Below are 21,426 nucleotides of genomic sequence, written 5' to 3' on the forward strand. Positions count from 1 at the left end.
GGGTGTGCGTTGCACGGAACTTTAGTCACATGTCAAACATTCTGCTGTCAGTCGATGTATATACACATATTTGTATAACTGTTGAACATGTGATTACTCATTTGTCATTGTTGCTGACCGACCGACACACACACACACACACACACACACACACACACACACACACTATCAGCACTAGGCAGCGGGAGAGGGAACAAGGAAACACGTGTGAGGTTTTTCTAAGAACTGAGTCATTCAGCAGGGAGCAACAAGTAGCCAACGAGGGAGGGAGGAGCAGGAGGGGAGAGGGGAGTGACAGACAGAGGGAATATGGAGATTGGAGAGTAGGCAAGAGAGAGAATTTGCAGAATGTTAAAGTTTGTGTTGAGTTTGTTTACTCCACTGTGCAGGGTGACATTAGGTCAGGTGGATTTAGGCTGTGGTTCACAAATGATGTCAAGTAAACAAAGTTATATCTATATTTAAAGTGTACAATTTCATTAAACCGTGGGTAATACTATAAATGGACATATTTAATTATATTTATCTTCTATCCTTTTTAAAATATATTGCTTTTAATTACCAGTTCAAGAAATAGTTCTTCATTTCTGAAGTGAATCTACTGTAACGTTTCTGTTGCAAATATGGAGCTTCCCTCGGCAGCTTTCAGTTAGCTCATAGCTTAGCTTGCCATAAAGAGAAAAAGAAACAGGCATAAAGAGAAAAAGAAACCTGTTAGCCTGGTTCAGACTAACAATAACAAATTCCCCACACCAGCACCTCTAATGATCACTTAATGACACTTAATATCTTGTTTAATCTGTACTAGCACCAAAGTAAGCTAACTGTTTCCACTTCCGCAGGCTTTAGGCTAAGCTAAGCTAACATGCTGCGGCTAGATAACAAACAGAAAGAAGAGTTGTGTCAATTTTCTCAATTTAGGGCTATTTTTCAATGCATCACACTGGCTGCATATTTAAATTCAACAGGGGCTTCACTGAATTAAACTGAAGCTAATTTAAGAGTGAAGGAAATGAAACTGTAAACACAGGCTTGACTTTGTGTGTAATTTCAGGAATTTCATTCATTTCAGCACATGTGCGGCCATGTGCTTTGTTTGTTTATGTGGGTGGGTTAATGTTTGCTCTCTGCATGCATGAGCTGTATGTTGTGAATGTGGCTGTTTACGGTTTGTGTGAGTGCTGGCTGTTAACAGTGCTCTCTATCGCTCCAGCTATCAGCCTGCAGCGTCACGTGAAAGAGAGCCAGAGATAGAGAGAGAGAGGAAGACGATGGAGCTGGGGAACCCTGATCTCTCCCAGGAACCCTCTCGGAGGTCAAGAATACATTCATTTCATCACCACAGCAACGAGGGTGTTTTAGGGGGATGGGCTACGTGAGCCAATCAGAGGGCTGCATTAACCACACAGCGTAAGTGAACTATTCAACCCGCCCCTCGGTCCTAACAGACATGCTGCTGTTGCACGGCTTTAGAAAAATCTGATCAGTTAGGTTTCCAGGCCTAGACATGACTCAAACTTTCATGCTGCTGCCACCAATCCTAGTTTGACCTAAACAACCAAACGAGACATAAGCTGGGACAAATATCTGCATCATGATTTAAACCTCAGAATAACAGTGTTATAAAAAAGGACATTCTTCACCAACAGAGACAAAAGCACATGCTGTCTTTGTTGGCATAGAGTGACTTAATGGAGTAGAGGACAGAAGTTACAAATCCTCTTATATCATGTTCAGTAGCTGTTAGATTACAATGTTTATTAGCATCATAAGTGAGTCATAATTATGTGTATACAGTATACTGACATGGTGCTATCTTTTGGCAAGATACAACAGTCTTTATTTTGGTGTCTTGGAGGATGTGCTCGTTTCAACTGGAGGCTGTGGACTCGAAAGGTTTCTATGCGTTTACAAGCTTCATTCTAATGATGTGTTTCATTTACTGGACTTTACTTGTGTTGTTAATTTTATATACTGTATATATTTTATCTAAGTAACAGCTCTGTATGGCAGCATGAAGGCTTAAAGAAACGTTTTCAAATGTAAAGTCTAAAATGCTTTTTTATGTTTGTATTAACAGTCTTTAAAACATTTTGAGACTATAAATGCTTTAATGATTACAATGAACCCGCTAACATATGACAGATAGTAGGGGAGACAAATAATGGCAGCCATGAACTTCAGCTAAAGATAAACCTCAGTCAGATATGATCTAAAGGAGGAAGAGGGAATGTGGAGGTGCTGCCTAGTGGGACTATTATGTAATAGGTCCACTAACTGTGGTGTAATATGCCTTTATAAGTACCTGTGTGGGCTTGAGGTTGTGCGTGGAAATATGAGCTGTTGATCTAGCACATGGCTATACTGCACACAGGCAAAAGCTCACATGCTCTCTGCGCAGAGCCAGCATCCACACTGAGAATTGGTACACGGTTGTACAACTAAAGGTCAGGATGACCATGTTATCTGATCACACTGTTTTGAAGGACACATGATCTCTTCTGATTGGTCAAGTGGTCTTTACTTCCTCACATTTATCCTTCCCTCATGTCTCTTTACATCTCCAATGATTGTGTTTGTTGATTAACCCTTCCCGGTTCCCTTTTACTATCATTCTTGCCTTTTAACTCTTTCAGTTTTATGTGTCATTAAGTTGTGTGCGTGTTCATCATTGTACCCCCACTGTCCACTTTTCTGTGTGAATGTGAAAGGCCACAATGAGCAGCAAGCTTGATGTTGAACATATAAACCAAACAGGAGGTTAACTGCCAACAGTGTTGATAATTGTTTCAATTATTTTTAGCAGAAAGAAAAGCTGATTTCAGGTCATCTTACATACGAATTTGCTGCTTTTTACAAACAGCTTTATGATTCTGTTTGGGTTTTAGACTGTTGTTTGGACATAAAAAGACATTAAAAGACGTCACCTTGTTCTTTCAGAAATTGCCATGTTATAAGCTTTAAACTGACAAATGAAAAATAAAAAGAATTTTAGCATTATTACCAAGGACCAGCTGTAATTGGGGCTGTAATCTTCACTGTGACTGCTGAAGCCTCCCTCTACATCCTCCACATGGGTCATGTCTTCATGTCGCATGGTTCACAGTCCTGAGCTGCTATGCAAACTCTTGTTGTGAAGAGTTCAGAACATAGCAGGATAATCTGAAGGAGTCCTTCTGAGTGGTCCAGGCAGAAATCTTCTGGAGGAATTAGTAGAATTAACGCTGGAGACAGGAGCTGGTCAGTCCCCGGAGACGTTTGAGGTGTAAAAATCTGTGTATTGGTTCTTTCGTCGTCAACTTGCTTCAAAATCTCGTGTTGTAGTTCAACTGTTAAGAATATGTCTTGATAGATGCAGAGTGCAGTTTGAATGACAATCCTACACTGACGTCTTTCTTCGTCATGGTGCAAAAGCTCTTCTAGGTGGTTCTAGTTAAGTCCTTGGACTCTTAAACCAGTGAGGCCGTTTGAGTGAGTAACCGGTGCAACATGCAGCGAATGTTTTAGACTAAATTTATCAGGTTCTGGGAATGGACTACTTGGAGGAAATCTGAGAGGGTCCAGAGTGGCTGGACTGATCTTTTGACACTGCAGTCTACGCACACACACAAACACACAGTCCACTAAACATACACACTCTGTGGCTTAATGCAAATGAATGACATATAACAGAAACACTAAAATGACTTATCAGTGACGTTTTTTCTGGTATAGTGTCCTGAGAAAAGTTAAACTTCTAGGTACTATTAAATAACTTCTGAAATCAGCTTGCGTCACACACACAAACACACACAGACACACTGATCCTCCACGTGGACACGGAGCATCTGAGGGCAGCAGTGTGTCCTGTCATCGAGGGGTAATGTTTGCCACTGGACTCTCTCCCTCTGTAATACTTATGCTAACAGCCATTTGGACTTTGGAGGCTCTGCTAGCAGTGTCAAATATCTCCTGAACACTGGCACAGGTACTGCAGGACACAGCTTTGTCTTATGAGGACAAGGTCCTCCTTTCAACCTGTGACAGACAGGCTTTGTTTTTATGTTGCGGCCTAAAGCAGTTCTGGCATTGTAGGAATTTCACATCTTTTATGTTGTTGTTATGTAAGTCACAGAGCATGATAAACACTTGGCAGTTGGGTAAAAAGTGGAGAGTGATCTGCTAATTATTTTTGAAACATAAAGAGACAAACAAACACAAAAGAACTTAAAATGTCTGTACATTTATACAATTCAAAGCTTACAAAAGTGTAAATAGTGAAAAACTCCAACATACAGAGGACTTTAGTTACAATTAAAACTGTCATACAAACTGTGGCGCATAAAAAGTAACAAATGTCCTACACCCGAACAGAATGATCTTTCTTGTTCACACAGTTAATAAGTACTTTTTTACAAAATGCAAACCTGACTATATATATTCAAAATGTTTAATGCTATGTAAAAAAAAGTATCATGAAAAACAAACATTTGTTGCCAAAAATCGGCTACTATTGCACACAAATGATTGTGTCTAACATTTAAAGCTTCTCATTGTGTGCACATACAAGGAAGCATGCAAAACCCTGTTACACTGCAATAAAAACCCCAACACAGCTAAACATGCAAAGACATATGAGGGGATACAAAAGCAGCACATGCAAATACGAGTCGAGTGAACTTCCTCAAAGTGAAAGGATGCATTGATTTTTCTTCCTCCTTTAAATAAACTGGGAATACAACATACTCTTTGTTTCTATTTGGGGTGAACCACACTACTCTACACTTTTTATTTTTTATTTCAGGGAAAACATTTCAATTAGGTCGTAAAAATGACTCTTTTTTTTACCGTAAATATTATATAAAGTGTGGTTTATTAACCACATTAAATATACAAATCAACATTTCTCTGGCAAAGAAAGATTCCTGAACAATACCAAATATTGTTTTCTTCAAAACAATCTTTTCCTTACTGATGTAATAACCACGAAACAATAAAGGCCACATAAAAACAAAGATATTTTTAAAAATGATTTCCTCTTGTTCCTTGGCCAAACACATTCATGTTTTCAGAGATCATGACCTTTAAGAGACGAAGCTGTCTGTCATGAGATTAGCAGCCAAGAACTGGACCTCACCTCCAAATCCTATTTTCATGTGTGAGTATGAGCGTATTATTGAAAGGCCATGATCAATGTTCTATGTTCCATTCACGTCTTCTCCAGTGGATCTCACAGCTTGATCCGTCACCTCTCAGGCTTGGCCTTCAATGGAAGCATGCTGAGCAAGATATGGCAGGCATCCCCCTCCCAGGAAATGTTTTCGTGCTCCTCCTGGAGCATCCAGCGGCGATCCTGCCAGATAAGATATATAATACGTCCAGAGAGTTCTTGGTCTACCCCAGAGGGAGACCCTCCAACATCCAAAGGGGTTACCAGGAGCGTCTTGGTGTTGTCTAATGTCTCCTGTCATGCTGTGATAAACACTAATACGTAGTTCATGGCAGTCAAAGTGATCTCAATCCGGACTGAGACGCTTTGTATCCCATTGTTTACATGCGTTTCAGTCAAATATGTTTTCCAGTCAGGAAGAAGAGCGGTCGGTCCTCCTTGGCGTTGGCAGTCTGGAACTCGTCACTGAGCCTGAACCTCCACTCCTCCTCGAGCTCCAGCCTTCCTACCGTCTGCCTCAAGGAGCTACGATCTGCCCCGATGACACACAGAGTCGCACCTACAGGCAGGTAGACAGGAGAAGAGGGACGCAGTCTTTAACTATGATGTGAAAATCAAACTCTTGGACTTGGTGATGATTTGTCAATTAGTATTTATGCTTTGCTGCTTTTAATATGATAATGCTTTGTTGAGCACATTTAGGTATTCTGAATGAAATCTATATATTTTTGGTCTATATTTGGCCTTTCGGTATATTTACCTTTGAGGAAGGTGAACTTCTTGAGGAACCCAGGAGTCACAAAGGAGTCGGCGAAACAGAGCAGAAGGCCACTGAAGAGCAGCCCTGTGGTGCTGATGTTGACAGAGTGAGGTCTGGAACTCACAAAACACACCGTCACCTGCAGGAGGCAAAAGGAGTGTGACTTTTATTCACGAGCATATGAACCTATACTTCACAAAGAGGCTGTCTTATGTGTGTTCACCTCTTTCTGTGTGTATCAAATGTGTGTGTGTGTGTGTGTGTGCCTGTGTGTGCCGTGTACCTCGGTTCCCAGGTTGACATAACAGTCCACAGACAGCACAGGATGAGTGTAGTTCTTGGTGCTGAGGGGAAACAGCTTCTGGCTGGTGTGTTGGAGGTATTTCTCCAGGAGGAGCTGAGCTGGTGTGGCCAAGAAAAGGTGCTTGCTGTCTGGAGCACAGACGTACTGTGAGGGCCCCACTGAGGTGGGAACATCTGTCATCTGGAGAAAGTTCAAGCTATTTTTAATAACAATAGACTTTTGTAACTAAAACATCATTCATTAACTCTTACACAAATACAAAGACTCATTCCATGTGATGAATGGAATGAGGGTGAAAGCATTTACCTTGGTCTTGATGATGAATGTCCTGTATCCTCCGATGGCGATCTGCTTCTTCATGACACTGAAGGTGTTAAAGCGGCAGACCAGCAGACCAGCACTGTGCAGCCTCAGGGTGAAGTCCACATCATGACAGGTGAAGCGGTTCTGGTCGTACTGGACATTCTGACTCCGGTCCACATTGAGGAGGAGGAAGTCATGAAGGTGACCTCTGGAGAAGGGCTCCCTTTTTGGATTACCTGAACAGTTAAACAAAGTTACGTCATTGAATGAGACTGTGCGTGTGATTACACTCTGGGGTGACGTTACAATTGTTAATGGTAATTTTGACCCCGGGAGGAAAATATATATGTATGATTTATAAAGACTGAAGTGATGTCAAAATAGTGAACTTATTAAAGTTTCTGACATCATGACCCCTGACCTGTGAGTCCACGACTACTCCACTTCCTGATCCCGCATAGTCCATAGTTTGCCAGGTCTGGAAAGGCCTCCATGTGCTGTAACACCTGCTTCAGTGACACAGCGTGTTCCACTGAACCACTAACGACAGCAAAAAGCAGCTATGTTAAAAACAACTCTTACTTCTGATAAAAGCAACATCTATGTTGTCCTACACACTTATTGTATATAAATAAAGTGTTTGTATGTACCTGCGTGAGTCGAGATCCACTGTGTTCCACATAACACAGGAGTCATCAGCCAGGATGATGAAAGGCCAGACGTCACCGGCTGGACCTCCTCCTTCCAAACGCCGACTACGCTCCAGCTCCAAGTTATGATATGAAAGCTCTTTAATCAGGAAGTGAGCAGCGCCTGAAGGAGAATGATAATCGGTTTATTTATGTGCAGTTTCAGGAGCAGTTTCTCTAATTTGTGCTGTATTTTTGGAGTTATCTGGCACTATAGTTTCCTTCGGGATTAATAAAGATCTTATCTTATCTTATCTGGTGGATTATGAAAAAAAAACCAGTTGATGCTGATATTCCAGTTATGTAAACATGCTTGGAGAAAAGAGGGAATCCCCACAATCTAACAGCAGCAGAAGTAATGACATACCTATCCCAGCTCCATTGAAGACAGTGGGCAGTACCAGCATGATGTGGTTGGGCCAGTACTTCTTATACACAGCCATCTCGTACTCTTTCACCACCAGGATGTGTAGATGTGAGGCTCCGTCCATAGCATGGTACAAGTTAAAGAGACCATGTTCATGACGACCTGTGGTTGGAGTAAATATTGGACTCTTGATGCAGTCTGGGCTCTGGGGAAAGGGAAAAAACACTTTCAAGTAGAACTCATCACATAGTGACGTATATATCTAATATCTAACATATATTTACACAATAAAAAACAACCTTGAAGAGGCAGACACTGCAATAATAATTTCTGAAGAACTGTTGATTTCTAATGACAGATTTTGTGTCATGACCTGTGGGCAAGAGAGGAATAACAAAAAAAAAGACCCCCAGGGGTCTCCAAAAATACAGGATGGAGAAAGATGTTTTTGGTCAGAGAGGTTTTAAGTGTTGTGCACATATTACAAATTACAATAAAGAGGAACTTGGCAACAGTGATCCATGACCACATTTTTGTAAATGGTCTAACCTGCAGCACCACCTAGTGGAGTTCAGGGGTGTTGCACTGTGCAAATCACTACTTACATGCAAATGTGTTGAGGTATGTATGTGTCTGTACTAAAAAAGACTGATCACATTTATAATCAGTACATTCATACTTATGATAATTTTTATTACTTTGCAATGTTTAGTAGACTCAATTAGTGATGTAATTACAATGTGTGTTTTTACAACTACAGGAACACTAACTGTCAGCGTATAATGGATGTGTTTGTTACCTCTAGTACACTCCACCTGAAGTGTTTGATAGTCAAAGAGCACTGTTTCATTTGGAGGGCTGACATTTCTTTCACTCGTCACCAAAAGCTCAGACTCACTCTGCTCTAGCATAAAACTTACCCGATCCTGCTATATTTTATTTTTTTATTAAGCTGGAAAAAAGAAAGCTTGCATTTGAGATTCTGTAGTTCAGGTTTCAGTGTGGGGGGACTCACCCAGTCAGAGGTGAGAGGCAGTCTCATGCTCTCCAGCTGGCCTCCTGGTTGGCTGAAGCTGAAGTAGTGCTCTTTAGACTTTGGGATGATGAAGTAGAGCTGGATCTCTTCCCCGAGCAGTAGATGAGTGAATGTGAAGGCATGGAGTGTTGACTCATACATCTAAATACATAATAGACAACATCATCAGTTACATTTCAAAAGCAGTGCGTGACAGTCATTGATGTGATTGTGTTTGTTGTGTTCTGCTGACCTGGTATCTGGGGTTGAAGCCCAGGTACTGATGACACTGTTCACAGTGGTGGTAGGTGTTGTAGGCTGCATATTTAGACAGTTTGATCCTAGACGTCCGCCTACGAAGGTACACGTCCTCCTGACGCAAGGGGTTTCCTTGAAGAGACAACAGGAGCAAAGGCAGATTAGGACAATAGCACAACATACATGTGACTTCAGAGCAGCACACATAAAGATACATGTTGTGTGAATGTAGTTAAGGCTGTGTGTTAATATATTGATAAGTATGCGTGTGCCTACCCTCAGCACTGGGTTTATATTCAGGGCAATAGACAGAGCTGATGTCATCGTATTTGGGGTCATGGATGGTGTAGTCAAAAGGCATCGTCTTCATGATGTCCGGGCTGGGCCAGCGAGCATTGGATGGGTGGTACTGCACTCCCTCAGCCTGGGCACCTAAACACATTACAAATGTATGCATTACACATGAGTTTATAGCACTGAGAATATTGATAATTAATATCTTTACTGGGATATCCTGACAGAAAGTGCAACAGGAGAAAATGTGGAAAATTAATTAATGTGTTCAGCCCAGTTTCCATGTTTTGCATATTTTAGGTGAGCAATGGAGGAAACAATGTAAATATACTCACAATAGTTGATGTCTTCTTCATCATAGATGTCTACCTCCATCAGCCTGATCAGCATCCGAGACAAAATACCCAGGAAGTGCAGATATGCTCCTGTCTTACCCACCTGACCGTGGAAAGAACAAAGAGAAGAATCTATTAAAATACACAGCAAATGATGAGCTTGAATCGGAATCAAGGAAATAAACAAACAGACGGTACCTGTGGGGGTCCGCTGAGCAGCAGCCTGCGAGGGTGAAAGTTGTCACTTCGTCCTTCAGTGCGATTGCTGCTGTCCATGTGGTAGGAGCGAGGGACGGTCCACTGACGATAGTACAGGGACTGTTCTGTGCACGTCATCATCTTACTCAGCAAGGGCCTGCACAAGAAAGACATGGTTCATAATTTAATTTCACTGAGTGAGACTTGCAGCGTCTGATCTAGGCAGGATGCACTGAGGAAAAGGTCTTACTGTGTTGTGTGTTTATATTTATGTCAAATCTTTGAAAATGCAATGCAAGTCTTCTACAAATTTTGAATTTACTTATTTCAGCAGAAAAAAAAAACGTGTCAGTTTTACCTGAAGCTGCTTGCCCATGCGACAGACATGTGTGGCAGGAATGAAGTACATCGTGGCAGCCCGCTGCTGTCGCTGGCTGTGATAATATCGTAGAGGGCACGAGGGAGGAGCACAGAAGGAGGGCGACTCACTCCCCGCGCCCAGGAGCAGCTCAGATGAGGAGAGGAGGCTCGAGGGGACAAGGAGCCTGAGGAGGTGGATTTGGAGTGTTGGCGGCGAGACTGGGCAGGGGGATGCGGTTGTGGTGGAGGATGAGGTGTTTGAGTGTAAGGTTGGGAGGTCGTTTGAGATAACGGCTGATTTTGACTCTGAATTTGGGGATGTGGCTGCAGCTGGGACACATGCTGGGGCTGGGAGTAACTCTGCACATGAGGCTGGATTTGGTGTTGCAGTGCTGGCTGAGGATAAGAAAACGTTTGAGATGCAGGCTGTGGTTGAGTCTGTGAGGGTGAGGGAGATTTTATGGAGTCTACGGTCCCTCTTTGGACATTTGGAGAGGTGGTGCTTTGTGCAGGGAAGGGATCTGCAGCTCCACTGTCTGGGCATGACTGAAGCTGCTGGCTGGATGACAGCGGGGAGTCCCCTACAAATAGAAGGAGGAAAAAGAGAGTTGAAAAAAAACAATTAATTAACTACCAGTTCAGTGGATATAATGATTCGAACAGCAAGTGAACTTTTCACGTTTTAAAATCTTGAAGAATAGTTCATGTGCATCTCAACTCACCGTTCTCCTGTCCCTCCTCCTCCTCATTGTCAGTACTGCTGAGTTTCTCAGCGTCACTCTCCAGCTGGTCACTTCCTGGTCCGGGGTTGTGTGGGGGTCGTGACTCTGCCTTCACCAGATAAGCAGCCAGTCCAAGCTCTTGTTCGAGTGTTGTTCTTTGAAGGTAGGAGCAGCTTATCACTCTGAGATCACAGTACTTCAGTGACCTGTGGGCACAACACATTTACTGTTTACACTGAAGAAAACATGTATCTAGCTTCAGTGAAGTTACAGAAAGAACCTTAAAGAAACTATGTTATCCTTTTGAATTTGATGTTGCTACACATCAGAACTGTTTTTTTTGTGAAACCCAGAGTCAACGGACGCTTTACTAGTTTCACTGTCTGTAACGCAGCTTTACATAGCGACTGCTGCAGAAGTGTGCCTGTATGTACCAGGGTTGAGCCTCAGACAGCCCCAGACTGATTAATCTCCTACCTGTTGTAATGATGGCAAAATATTATTTACTGTACATTTAAATGTTTTGGTCACACAAAAGGTGGAATTGTTGTCATTATCACTTGAAAGTTTGAGCGCGACAGCCCTTATAATACTGTGCTGCAGTTACCACCAACTCTGTGCAGACGGTAACATTCTCACTCTAACTGCGCAGTGCTGTTTTTTGCAATGAAGTCTATTTGCATAGAAAGGTGCCTAATTTGCCACGAATGTATTAGGGATTAGAGGATTAAAAACAAAGGTTCAGAGAGTTTTCAGTGTGTGTACCTCGGCAAAGATTCTCCCAGTGGCTCAGCACCTGACAGGATCAGGATGCAGGGAAGAGCCTCCAGCTCCAGGTAGGTCCGAGGAACCCAGTCGGCGTCCTGAATCTTCAGCCACTTCTGCATTACACACACAAGATCAGGAAACACACAGCTGTTACACTTACTTATACTGATCTACTTGTGACCTCATCGATCTATAAAATGATTTATCCTCATATACTGTATATAAGAAGTTGAAGTAGCCTCTTGGTTTCGAAAGTGAAGCCAATGCGGACGTGCTTCTAACTGCATTTTTTCTAATGGCCAGTAGGTGGTGCCTCCACTGGTTGCAAAAAGAAGTCTGATTGTTTGAAGCTTGATCATTTATTACCTCAGTAAACATTCTTACAATGAGTTCTCGTGCTCTCAACCGCTAGCTTCACTGCATCCACTTCCAGTCTATGTTTATCCTGTATTTCATGACAGTATAAACTACTTCCCTACCTTGATCTGATCAGTGAAGCTCTGTCCAATATTCAGAGTTTGGTTTGGATTCCCCATTATGATTTCAAAACTCTCCTCCAGACCCAGCTGCCTCCTCACTCTGGACAGCCGTCTTTGGGCCCATGATGCCAGAGCCGGAGAGGGGATCCGCAGCAAGACCATGTGACCGTGGTGGGCGGGACATTGTTGGGCAGCAGTGAGCAGTGATTGTACAATCTCCAGGGTCTCCACAGAGGTGTGTTTGTGGAGATTGTGGGAGCCGCTGATTCTGCCGGACGCAGCCATCAGAGCTACGCAGTAGTGTTGGATCAAAACTGTAGTCCGGATCACAGCACTGTGCAGCTTCGGGAACCTTAAAGAGGGAGAGAGATACGGACTAAGAACTTCTTGCTCAACCGTTTGTGGAGGCCTACAAAGAAATAAAACTTGTACATGTTTGTGCTACCTCTCCTCCAGGGCAGCTACCATGCTTTCAAAGGAAGAATCACAACGCATCAGAGGCAGGCTGCTCCCTGAACGCGTCGACTCTAAAAGCTCTGACACACCGAAGTATCGTGTCCTCTCATGGTACAGGTCCACATCCTACACACAAATAGAACACAAACATACACAATATTATATCTTTCATATGTGCAACTGTTGTATAAAATACAGAGCGTGCATTGCATGCAGAGTTTGATCTTACATTACTGAACGCAGAGGGCCAGTGGATCTCATTGTAGGGGCTGATGCGGGTGTACTGTGTCTGCAGAGCGAAGGGGAAGGAGGTGACGTGGAGAATTAGGATGTTTGGAGCATCTCTGACCTGCCTGGAGTTTAACAGCTGGTCCACCAGACCCAAACTACCGTCAGAGCTACTGCAGGATGCACTGTATGAGAGAAAGAGACACAGGCGGGGAATCAAAGAAGGAGAAACACACATTTGTTGTTGCATTGATGGAAGAACAAAAAAGGAGCACAGCAATCATTCTGCATCACTTCTGATGTGTTTTCTTGCTCGCACACACACCTGTTAATGTCTCGGTGGGCATGGTCATGGACCAGGATGTAGAGTGTGTAGGAGTTGCTGTGTGCTTCCTGGATGAGGCTGTCAATTCGTTGCTGAGCGCTCTGATCCATCTTCACCACATAACGCTCAGCCTCCCGTTGAGACAGACACTCCTGGTCTAAACCCCCGAGCTCCTGAAGGACACCTGAGTGACACAGACAAAGAGGAAGAAGGTGGTATTTAAAACAACATGCAAACACATAAAATATATACACATAAAAATCATGTTATAGGCGAACAAAATGATTCTTCTTGTTGCTCTCTCTTAAAGAAAATAATAAACAAAAACAGCTGCTGAAAAACTAACTTACCAGAGCTCCAGAGGTGGAGGACGGTCTGCTGAAATGTGACCTCGGAGGGCGGGACCAGGATGAGGAAGCTGACTCTGTCAAAAGAGCCGAGGTCCAGGTTCTGTGTACTGGAGTCTGCTATGGCACAAACGTGGGACAGCAGCTTTCTGGCCACTGCAAGTTGGATGGGACGAACCTCGCGCCAATCCACAGAGTATTCTACACATATAGGAGCATAAATTCATATCATCAGAGATCATTTTTTACACATGTATATTATGAGTGATCTGGTCTCAACTTTGCACTTTTGATGGAAAAAAGGAGGACGGGACGTGACACAACATGCAGATGTAATCTCTAAATATTCCCCATGTTCTACAGAAAGTCTAATGGATCTGAGTAAAGAGTTAAATCAGCAAGCAGTCTAAGAAAAAGTAACTTATCAGGGCGCAATAAGGGGTTTTAAACTTAACTTAGGGAAAAAAGTTAAGCTTAAAACTATGAAAAAGTTTGAATTACAGCTGAGGGAATACCTGTTATCAAAATAACACCATCCTGTGTCTCACCTGAACAGGTGTCTTTGGGACTTGGAGCACCCTCTTTGGGGCCCGGTGAGTCTTTTGAACCCTGTGTGTCTTTGGGACTGTGTGTGGTTTTCAGACTCCTCTCTTCAGATGACTCCTGACTACTGGACATGGGAGATGGCTCATTGCTGTCAATGGTGGCGCTGTCCAGCAGGGAATCCATATCACCATCTGGAAAACAAAAAGGTAAACCCTAAGTTGGTGAATAACGACTTAAAGAAACATTAATGTGCAGCTAGCAACCTGCAACTGCACCTAGCGCATGTAAAAGAAGGTATGAACACACCTTGTCCGAGGGAGTTGCAGTAGTGGATGAGCTCCTGAGCGACGCCGGTGGAGAGCTGGTGGTTGATTTCTTTCAGACCCTCATTTGGAGACCACATACTCTCTGCCAAGGCACGGCACTGGTGTTTACCTGCAACAAACACACAAAATACATTTACAATTTAAACTTGCTCCATGCTTTTTGTTTAATTCTATACAAGACAACTTTAACACATGCAAATAATAACAACAAAACCCTCACCTGTGACTATCACACAGGACTGTGTTTCCTGTCCCGGCGTCGTTACAATAATGACCACATAGTTTGTGTTTTCAAGCCGTCGATCCATTAACTTGCTGAACGTTTGCTGGATGCCTTGAGCCAAAGATCCAATATGCTCCCCGACCACCACCACGCTCTCTCCACAGGACGACGCAGCCAACTGGGCCAGCCAAGGAAGCTGGCTGGGGGTCAGGGGTTGTTGGCTGTGGGGAGGTAAAGAAAGATGCTGGGGGAGCCCAGGCAGGGTGGACAGGGTCTGGGGGACAAAAAATGAAGCTTATAAAAAGGGAGAAATAGTAAAAGGTCTTCAAAGATCGTAAAGCCTCCTTAATGCACAGCACTCCACATTTTATTGTAAATATGATCGCTTATTTGCATTGTTATATTTCTGTCCTATACACTGCTTTCTCAATTTTAAAACAGAACAATAGGACACTTGTCAGGCTTCTTGCCTCACCTCTATGCCATAGTGCCTCCCTTGGGTGGCAGTTGTCTGAGGCTGCTGGTACTGTCTGATCTCGCTGAGGTGGGACTCCCTCCATGACCTCATGAATATTTGCTCCAAGTCCTCTATCAGGGGCACCTGGTCTGGGCCTGGGATGGATATAAGGGAAAGACAAAGAAACAGTAAGCGTGGTGAAGGAGAGTATGGAAACTGATTTTAGTTTGGGTGCTAAAGTCAGCCGACTCAAGCTTTGTTGAACTTTGTTATCCTGTCTGCCTCCTTGTGGCCATCATGAGAAACAGCAATGACATCATGACAGAAAATGTTCTGTTTCAGGCCTACTGTGTGTGATTAAATAATGGTTTTGCGCTGACCTAGCTGAACAAGGTAGTAGACTGTGAGTAGAATCTGCATCTCGGTCGACAACGGCTGAATGGGTGATGGTCCGTAGTGCTGGTAGACCCTGGGGAGTGTCTGGGAGCTCAGATAACAACTCTGGAGCAGAGAACTGACCAGGACTTCACTGACATTGCCAGTCAGCTGAGGGAGCGGGCCATGACCTGTGTCAATGAGAGGTGCAAAGCAAAAAGGATGAGCACAGTGAGGTGGCAGAGAATACATTTGGGCACAAACATTATAGATATTAAGCTGATGCCCTCCTCCTACTTTCCACATCTTGAAACTTCCTCCACTGAGATACTAAAACTCAAAATACTCAAAATGTATGGGAAGGTCCCTCTGGACAAATGAAATTGAATAAATGGATGGAAAAGGAGGAGGCTTTTACTGACGGCTTGATGGAAAAATAGTTCATGAAATCATGTCACAAGACAACGGATTGATTTGTCAGAAGTAGATCGTGCAAACAAATAACGACATCTTTGTATATGTCAGTCTTTGTAAGGCTGTCATATGCCTATTTTATGATATGAAAAGGACACATACATTTTATAATGAGGTATATTAGATTAGACTTTACTGTGACAGGTGTATGATGTTTGTTTCAGATGCCATGCAAAGGTCATACGCTGCAACAAACCCAAATAGAGCCCAGTCGTTGCAAAGGATCCAGTGGTGGGTAAATCAAGTTCCGTCTACTCCTCATGGTAGGATTATAAATGTGTAATGGGTGTGGAAGGGCAGATAGGTGATGAATAAGAGGTTAAATCAGAAAGAAAATAAAACTACGAAGTACACCAGTAAGATATAGGAAGTGGTTGAGGGCATAGAGGTTGAAGAGGGAAGGTGGATGACTTGACAGGTGATACAAAGGGCTGAAAAGGGCAGAGGGGAGGGGATGAGGGCAGGGCAAACAGGCTGAGAAACAGCCTCGGGTGTTGGCTGACCTCTAACCTGAGAGGAAGAGCAAACTAAAAGACCATCTGTTGTGAGGTTACTAAAAACGTCACCTGTTCACCTGCTTGAGAAGGGCTGGAAAAATCATCACCAAACACCAGCCAGACAATAATTACTCGACTCTGTCACAAGTATAATCTTTAGGTTTACTGCAGGTGTCACAGTATGTGCTGCACATGAAAGCATACTCTATCATTACAAATCACACATATAGTTATGAATCTGACCTTTAAAGATGACAGGTTGCAGTCTGCAGGTGTGCAGCAGCTGATCAGGGATCGTTACAGACAGCCCTGGGGGAGAAAGTGGGGTTAAGGACCCCTGCAACGAACTCAGCGGGGCTGCAGTCTCTGGAGAAACAACAAGATACATTTACACACAGAAACACTTCAAGCAAGGTCTCCAACCACATTATTTATGTCTATTTTTCTCTGTATATCTCTTGTCTTCTTTGTACCTGATCTGACTCCGTTAGTTATTGCAGAGGACACAGGTAAAGTTGATAAGGTGGATGAAGAGGGCGGTGTCTTCACAGCGCTCTCTGGCAGACTGTTGGCAGATGACTCAGGCGACCAGCCCTTGTGCCTCTTTTTTGGTGGTCCATTATTTGCATGGGGCACTGCAGAATAAAAAATCACATATAAGTCAAAGGTTTGTAGTTTAGATTTCACAGTATGTTCACAATAATGTAGTAACACCTTCATATTTTTTGAGGAAGATTTTTCACTTATTTCTACAATTCAGTCTTTCCTGTTCATCAGGGGAGTCATTTTTATTTTATTAATAACCCGCAAATCAACCAAACATGCAATAAATTATGTTTTAGCATGGATAGTAGGCTAATACAAAACAGCTGTATTTTAGTGATACATTAACCTCTCTCTTTCTCCTCTCAACTCTCTGTTGAAATGCAGTCACAGGGAGACACATAAAAGGTCCACTTGTTAAAAGGGCCATGAAAAAAACAACATCTACAGGAAGGAAGCGTTTCATTCAGCGAGAGGCAGGGAAAAGGACGAGACAGAGAGGGGATTTTACAACCCCGGTTAATAAAGGTGACAGACAGAGGAAGAGGGAGGGAGAGAGACAGAAAGACAAAGGACAACCCTCAACACACAATGCAGCTGGATGGCTCCTGTAGCAGGGGTGTTATAACACACACACACACACACACACACACACACACACACACACACACACACAGGCTGCTGGTTGTAGGAGCTCTCCCTTTCAGAGGTGTGAAAAAATCCAGGGGAGGGGTTTTAAACAACAGGCACAAACTGACAATGTTTACATCCACACAAGCAGCCAGATAAAGCGGACGACTCAGTTTAAAGCAGGTTTAAAATATATAATATATAGTGCACCATCTGTACCTGTGGCTGAGGGTCTCCCAGGTCCAGACTGATTTAAAGGTGGCTGGGTGATGGAGGAGGGGACAGCATGGTTGCCATTTGTTAGCGAGTGGGGCACTTCAGCTATTTGTGGAAGACCAGTCGGGTCCACATGTGGTCCTGCCGTTTACAGATAAATGGACAAAAATGTATTAATGACATTAATAACTGTGACTTTTCATGAGGCATTTTTCTGTGTTCACTACGTACTGCCTTCTCTCTAGGTTAGTTTAAATTCTGTCAATAGCTTTCATTAATGTTCAGGGCTCTTGAGATTAAACTTGAGTCTGCAGTCAGTTTGAGAATACAAACAAATAACTCAATCAACTTGGCTTCTGGTGTCTATATTTCTGCGTACTTGTGGTCTGTTACCTGTGTAGCTGCCAGGTGTGTGTGGTGGGTGGGTCAGTGTGATGTTTGGTGGCTGTTCATCCGATGTCACATGACCCTCTAAGAGGCTGGACCCGATACGTCTCATCCTGCTATCTGAAACAGACAGAGACACACAACCTGAGAAATTGCATATATCCACCTAAACTAATACAACCCACAGTAGCTGGGTGATAACAGTGACTTATTTGTTGTGAGAGAGAAAAAAGCAGTTCAGAGAAACGAACTTACGAACTGGTTAACGCATGTTACTTACTCCGATTAAGCACCTGTTAAAAAAAGTTATCCAAACTCTGAGACACTTTTCCTCACCTATTCTACAGACAATGATGCTGCACTAGGTTTAACTCACTACCTACAGTAACATTTTACTACCCATTCATCAATAGCAAAACATTTCAAGACGATTACATCAAGAGATCACCTGACAGGTATATTATGTCATATAGATAGATATGGTTAGATAGCACAATATATCGCCAGTGTCACTCTCCGGTCTTACAGGCCTTTTCACCTGGTTGTGTCCTTCCAGACTGTTTGAATTTGACAGGTCACCTCAAGGCTATGACCTTTGTGTGCACTCCAGTCTCACCTTTCACCTGCCCTTAAGGCTTCACTACCTGTCCATCTGGTCTGACCTGTACTTGCCCATAGCTTCCCGGTCAATACATTGTACTCTAAACATTATATAAACCCTGATTATGTTTTACTTCACTTGTTGTACTTTGATCATATCGAATTCAAAAATAGACACATCTACATTAGTGTGCAGAACAACATCGTTATATTTCAGATCATGACAGTGAGGCCAGAAAGGCAGGGCACGATTGACACCTCTGACTCTAGCGTTCATGCATGTAGTAAACCCTCTTTTAGTACATCAGCTAATCCAGACAGTCCTCTGAAAGTAGAAATGTTTTCATGTTTCATCCCTATTCTAATTGCAGTGCATGTAACGCATGTTACTTACTCCGGTTAAGCACCTAACCCTAAAAAAAAGGTATCCAAACTCAGTGAGACACTTTTTCTCCTATGCCACGGACAATGCTGCTGCACCAGGGTTAACTCTAAGGCTCTGCTTTAGTGTCACAATTACTATCATTAGGGATGCACCAATACAACATTTTCAGTCCAAATACCAGTATTAAATTAATAAGCTGTATGCCCTACAGTATGGAAGAGACTAGTATCAGTAAGTAAGTAACTCAGTAAGACAACTAGATTAGTAACAACAGAAAAAGCCTTACTAGCTAAGCCCTATTATTCTCGATTACACTAGAATGTTATTTATCGTTCTACTCTACACGGCTAAGCTATCAGTGGGAACAGCACTGCTTTTAGAGTATATATGAGAAACTGAAGTAATTTGAAATGACTGTGAAAAACCCCTAATACAGCCAATGATAAGGTCATCCTGTTTCCATGAGCTGTCCAGGTGGTACATCTCCAGGAAAAACTGAGCAAACAGTTTTGTGTGGCCAGCTTGGTTTGTACTGTGAAGGTCCACCACAGTAAAAAAAAATAGGTCCCACACATATTTGAATACATGTTTACAAAAGCACATTGCTCTGTAAACACATCTGAATTCACTACCATTGGTTGCATACATGTACATCAAGCTGGACTTCAGGAAAAATCTTTAAAAAATCAGCTCATACCACATTAAAGTGTATCCATCCCTTACCGTGTCCCCGCCAGAAGATGGGAGCTCCTTTGACCAGCAGACCCTGGTTGTTTCGGTACAGATGGTACTTCAAGTGCTTCTGTTTCTTGGGCTGGGTGCTGAGCTTCAGGTTAATGTGGTTGGAGAACTCGGTGAAATAGCGAAAGCCTTTCTCTCCACAGCCCATACAGTTCCCTGAGAAACCTGACACACGCAGAAAATAGATGATTACAACAGGCTGTGTTTCTGTGCTTCTAAATCTCACACAAAATTGTTGCAATGATGTAACATTGTATGCATCGTCATCATCTTTAAAACAATAGTTCAATATTAGTATATCATGGTACAAGTATTTTTTTAATCTGGAGAGAGCTAGGTGTGGTGTTTCTCTTTCTCTCCTGCCTCGTTGCTAAGCTAGGCTTAACATGTCCCAAGTCATTTATATTTAACACAAGACTGATTGTTTCATCTCAATGTTGGAAAGAGTCCGAAAAGTTTTGAAGAGTTGTTCTCTGATTATTTTTTCCTGTCTCATTGAGTCTGCTGACTCACCCAGCAGTGCGTTGTGGCCTCGTTCGTCTGGCAGGAAGCGGCGGTCCACGGCACATACCAGCAGTGTCTCAGGGAGGGAGGGGGACTTCACCCCAACCAACATGAAGCCAGTGGGCACATCAAAGGGATCTGATGCCAGCGAGGACAGACGCAGGTCCCTGCCTGCCTGACAGAAGCCTGTGGGCAGAAAAATAAAGTACATTTATTTTCAAAGTCTGTCTTCTTCATTTAAACCCACAGTACACATAAATAAGAAGTGAGCACAGATTGCATTGAAGATGTGGAGTGTAGTGTAATACAGGGAAACTACAACTCCAGCTAGGTGTGTGTTTGAAAAGAAAACAGACTTTATTGTGGTGAAAAATCTTTGTTTTATGAGCTTATATATGTGCATATGTGTTTGTATACAAACCATCTGTGGTGCATGATCCCTCAGGTGGGGGCTTCATCTGATAGGGTATTGGAGGGCTGTTAGACTCTGAGCCTTCTTCATCATCCTCATCATCATTCTCTGTACGGCCTGTTGGGGACAAAAACATTCCAACACACAATCATAATGGTGGACATGCAGATGGGAGAGAGATCTCAGGATTCAAATTTGAGTAAAGGAACTCTTTTGCTGAACCCCACACCTTCTCCCTTACATCCATAAAACTCACCATCATGAGCCAATGGCTGCTCGGTCTCCAGGTAGAGCTGTGAGAAGACAGGTCGAGGCACGACAGTGTTGGACCTCAGAGACGCCTCAATGGAGTTATGGAGAACCTCCTCAAAGCGCGTGGTCCGCAGCTGGCCCGCATAAGAGTTCCCCATTGGTGTCCTGAAAAACGCAGCATGTGTTGGACAATGAAAAGATATTTTCCATCTGATTTTTATGATTTAACAGTTAAACCCAGATTTGTTTGACTTTTAAAGCATTGAAAGTCTTGCTTTGCTGATTTAAGATAGTGAAAACAGAGATTCATCTTCCTCAATTATAGTGTAAAATATAGCCTCAAAGTACTGTCAGTTTCAGCCTCAGATGGACCAAGAAAGCTGAAGTTATCTAAATATTACATGACTAGCAGGGTCCTTTGAAACTCTTGTGTTTATATGTGTTGAAAGTATGCAACAATGAGAACAAATGTGCTGCTTAGTACTGCCAGGTCACCCACAC

General features: G+C 42.9%; 1 protein-coding gene across 1 annotated transcript; it reads right to left on the reverse strand.

Annotated features, from left to right (window-relative positions):
• Nucleotides 1-5,481: 5,481 nt before the first annotated feature.
• greb1 (growth regulating estrogen receptor binding 1) lies at nt 5,482-21,083 on the reverse strand. Its single transcript, XM_069660117.1, has 33 exons — nt 20,930-21,083; nt 20,683-20,790; nt 20,271-20,447; nt 19,740-19,922; nt 18,038-18,151; nt 17,648-17,785; nt 16,729-16,890; nt 16,499-16,621; nt 15,290-15,475; nt 14,928-15,064; nt 14,450-14,726; nt 14,210-14,338; nt 13,906-14,094; nt 13,361-13,558; nt 13,011-13,194; nt 12,687-12,870; nt 12,447-12,583; nt 12,002-12,353; nt 11,520-11,635; nt 10,755-10,960; nt 10,031-10,613; nt 9,673-9,829; nt 9,475-9,577; nt 9,122-9,277; nt 8,841-8,977; nt 8,588-8,749; nt 7,573-7,777; nt 7,167-7,329; nt 6,938-7,056; nt 6,520-6,752; nt 6,193-6,393; nt 5,910-6,048; nt 5,482-5,708 (listed from the first exon to the last, which is right to left on the reverse strand). The coding sequence occupies exons 1-33, from the start codon at nt 21,081-21,083 to the stop codon at nt 5,545-5,547; spliced, it is 5,976 nt and encodes a 1,991-aa protein (XP_069516218.1). The 3' UTR covers nt 5,482-5,544.
• Nucleotides 21,084-21,426: the final 343 nt, after the last annotated feature.

Source organism: Semicossyphus pulcher, unplaced genomic scaffold (assembly GCF_022749685.1).
Source record: "Semicossyphus pulcher isolate SPU_LCO1_2020_fin unplaced genomic scaffold, fSemPul1.0.p SCAF_1, whole genome shotgun sequence".
Lineage (NCBI taxonomy): Eukaryota > Metazoa > Chordata > Actinopteri > Labriformes > Labridae > Semicossyphus > Semicossyphus pulcher.

Excerpts from the sequence above, each read along its gene's own strand:
- greb1 (XM_069660117.1), bottom strand. The coding sequence starts at position 21,083 with ATGGGGAACTCTTATGCGGGCCAGCTGCGGACCACGCGCTTTGAGGAG. Across the intron at positions 9,578-9,672 it reads TGCTCAGCGGACCCCCACAG|GTGGGTAAGACAGGAGCATA; the intron begins GTACCGTCTGTT and ends TTCCACGGTCAG. Across the intron at positions 7,057-7,166 it reads GTGGATCTCGACTCACGCAG|TGGTTCAGTGGAACACGCTG; the intron begins GTACATACAAAC and ends TGCTGTCGTTAG.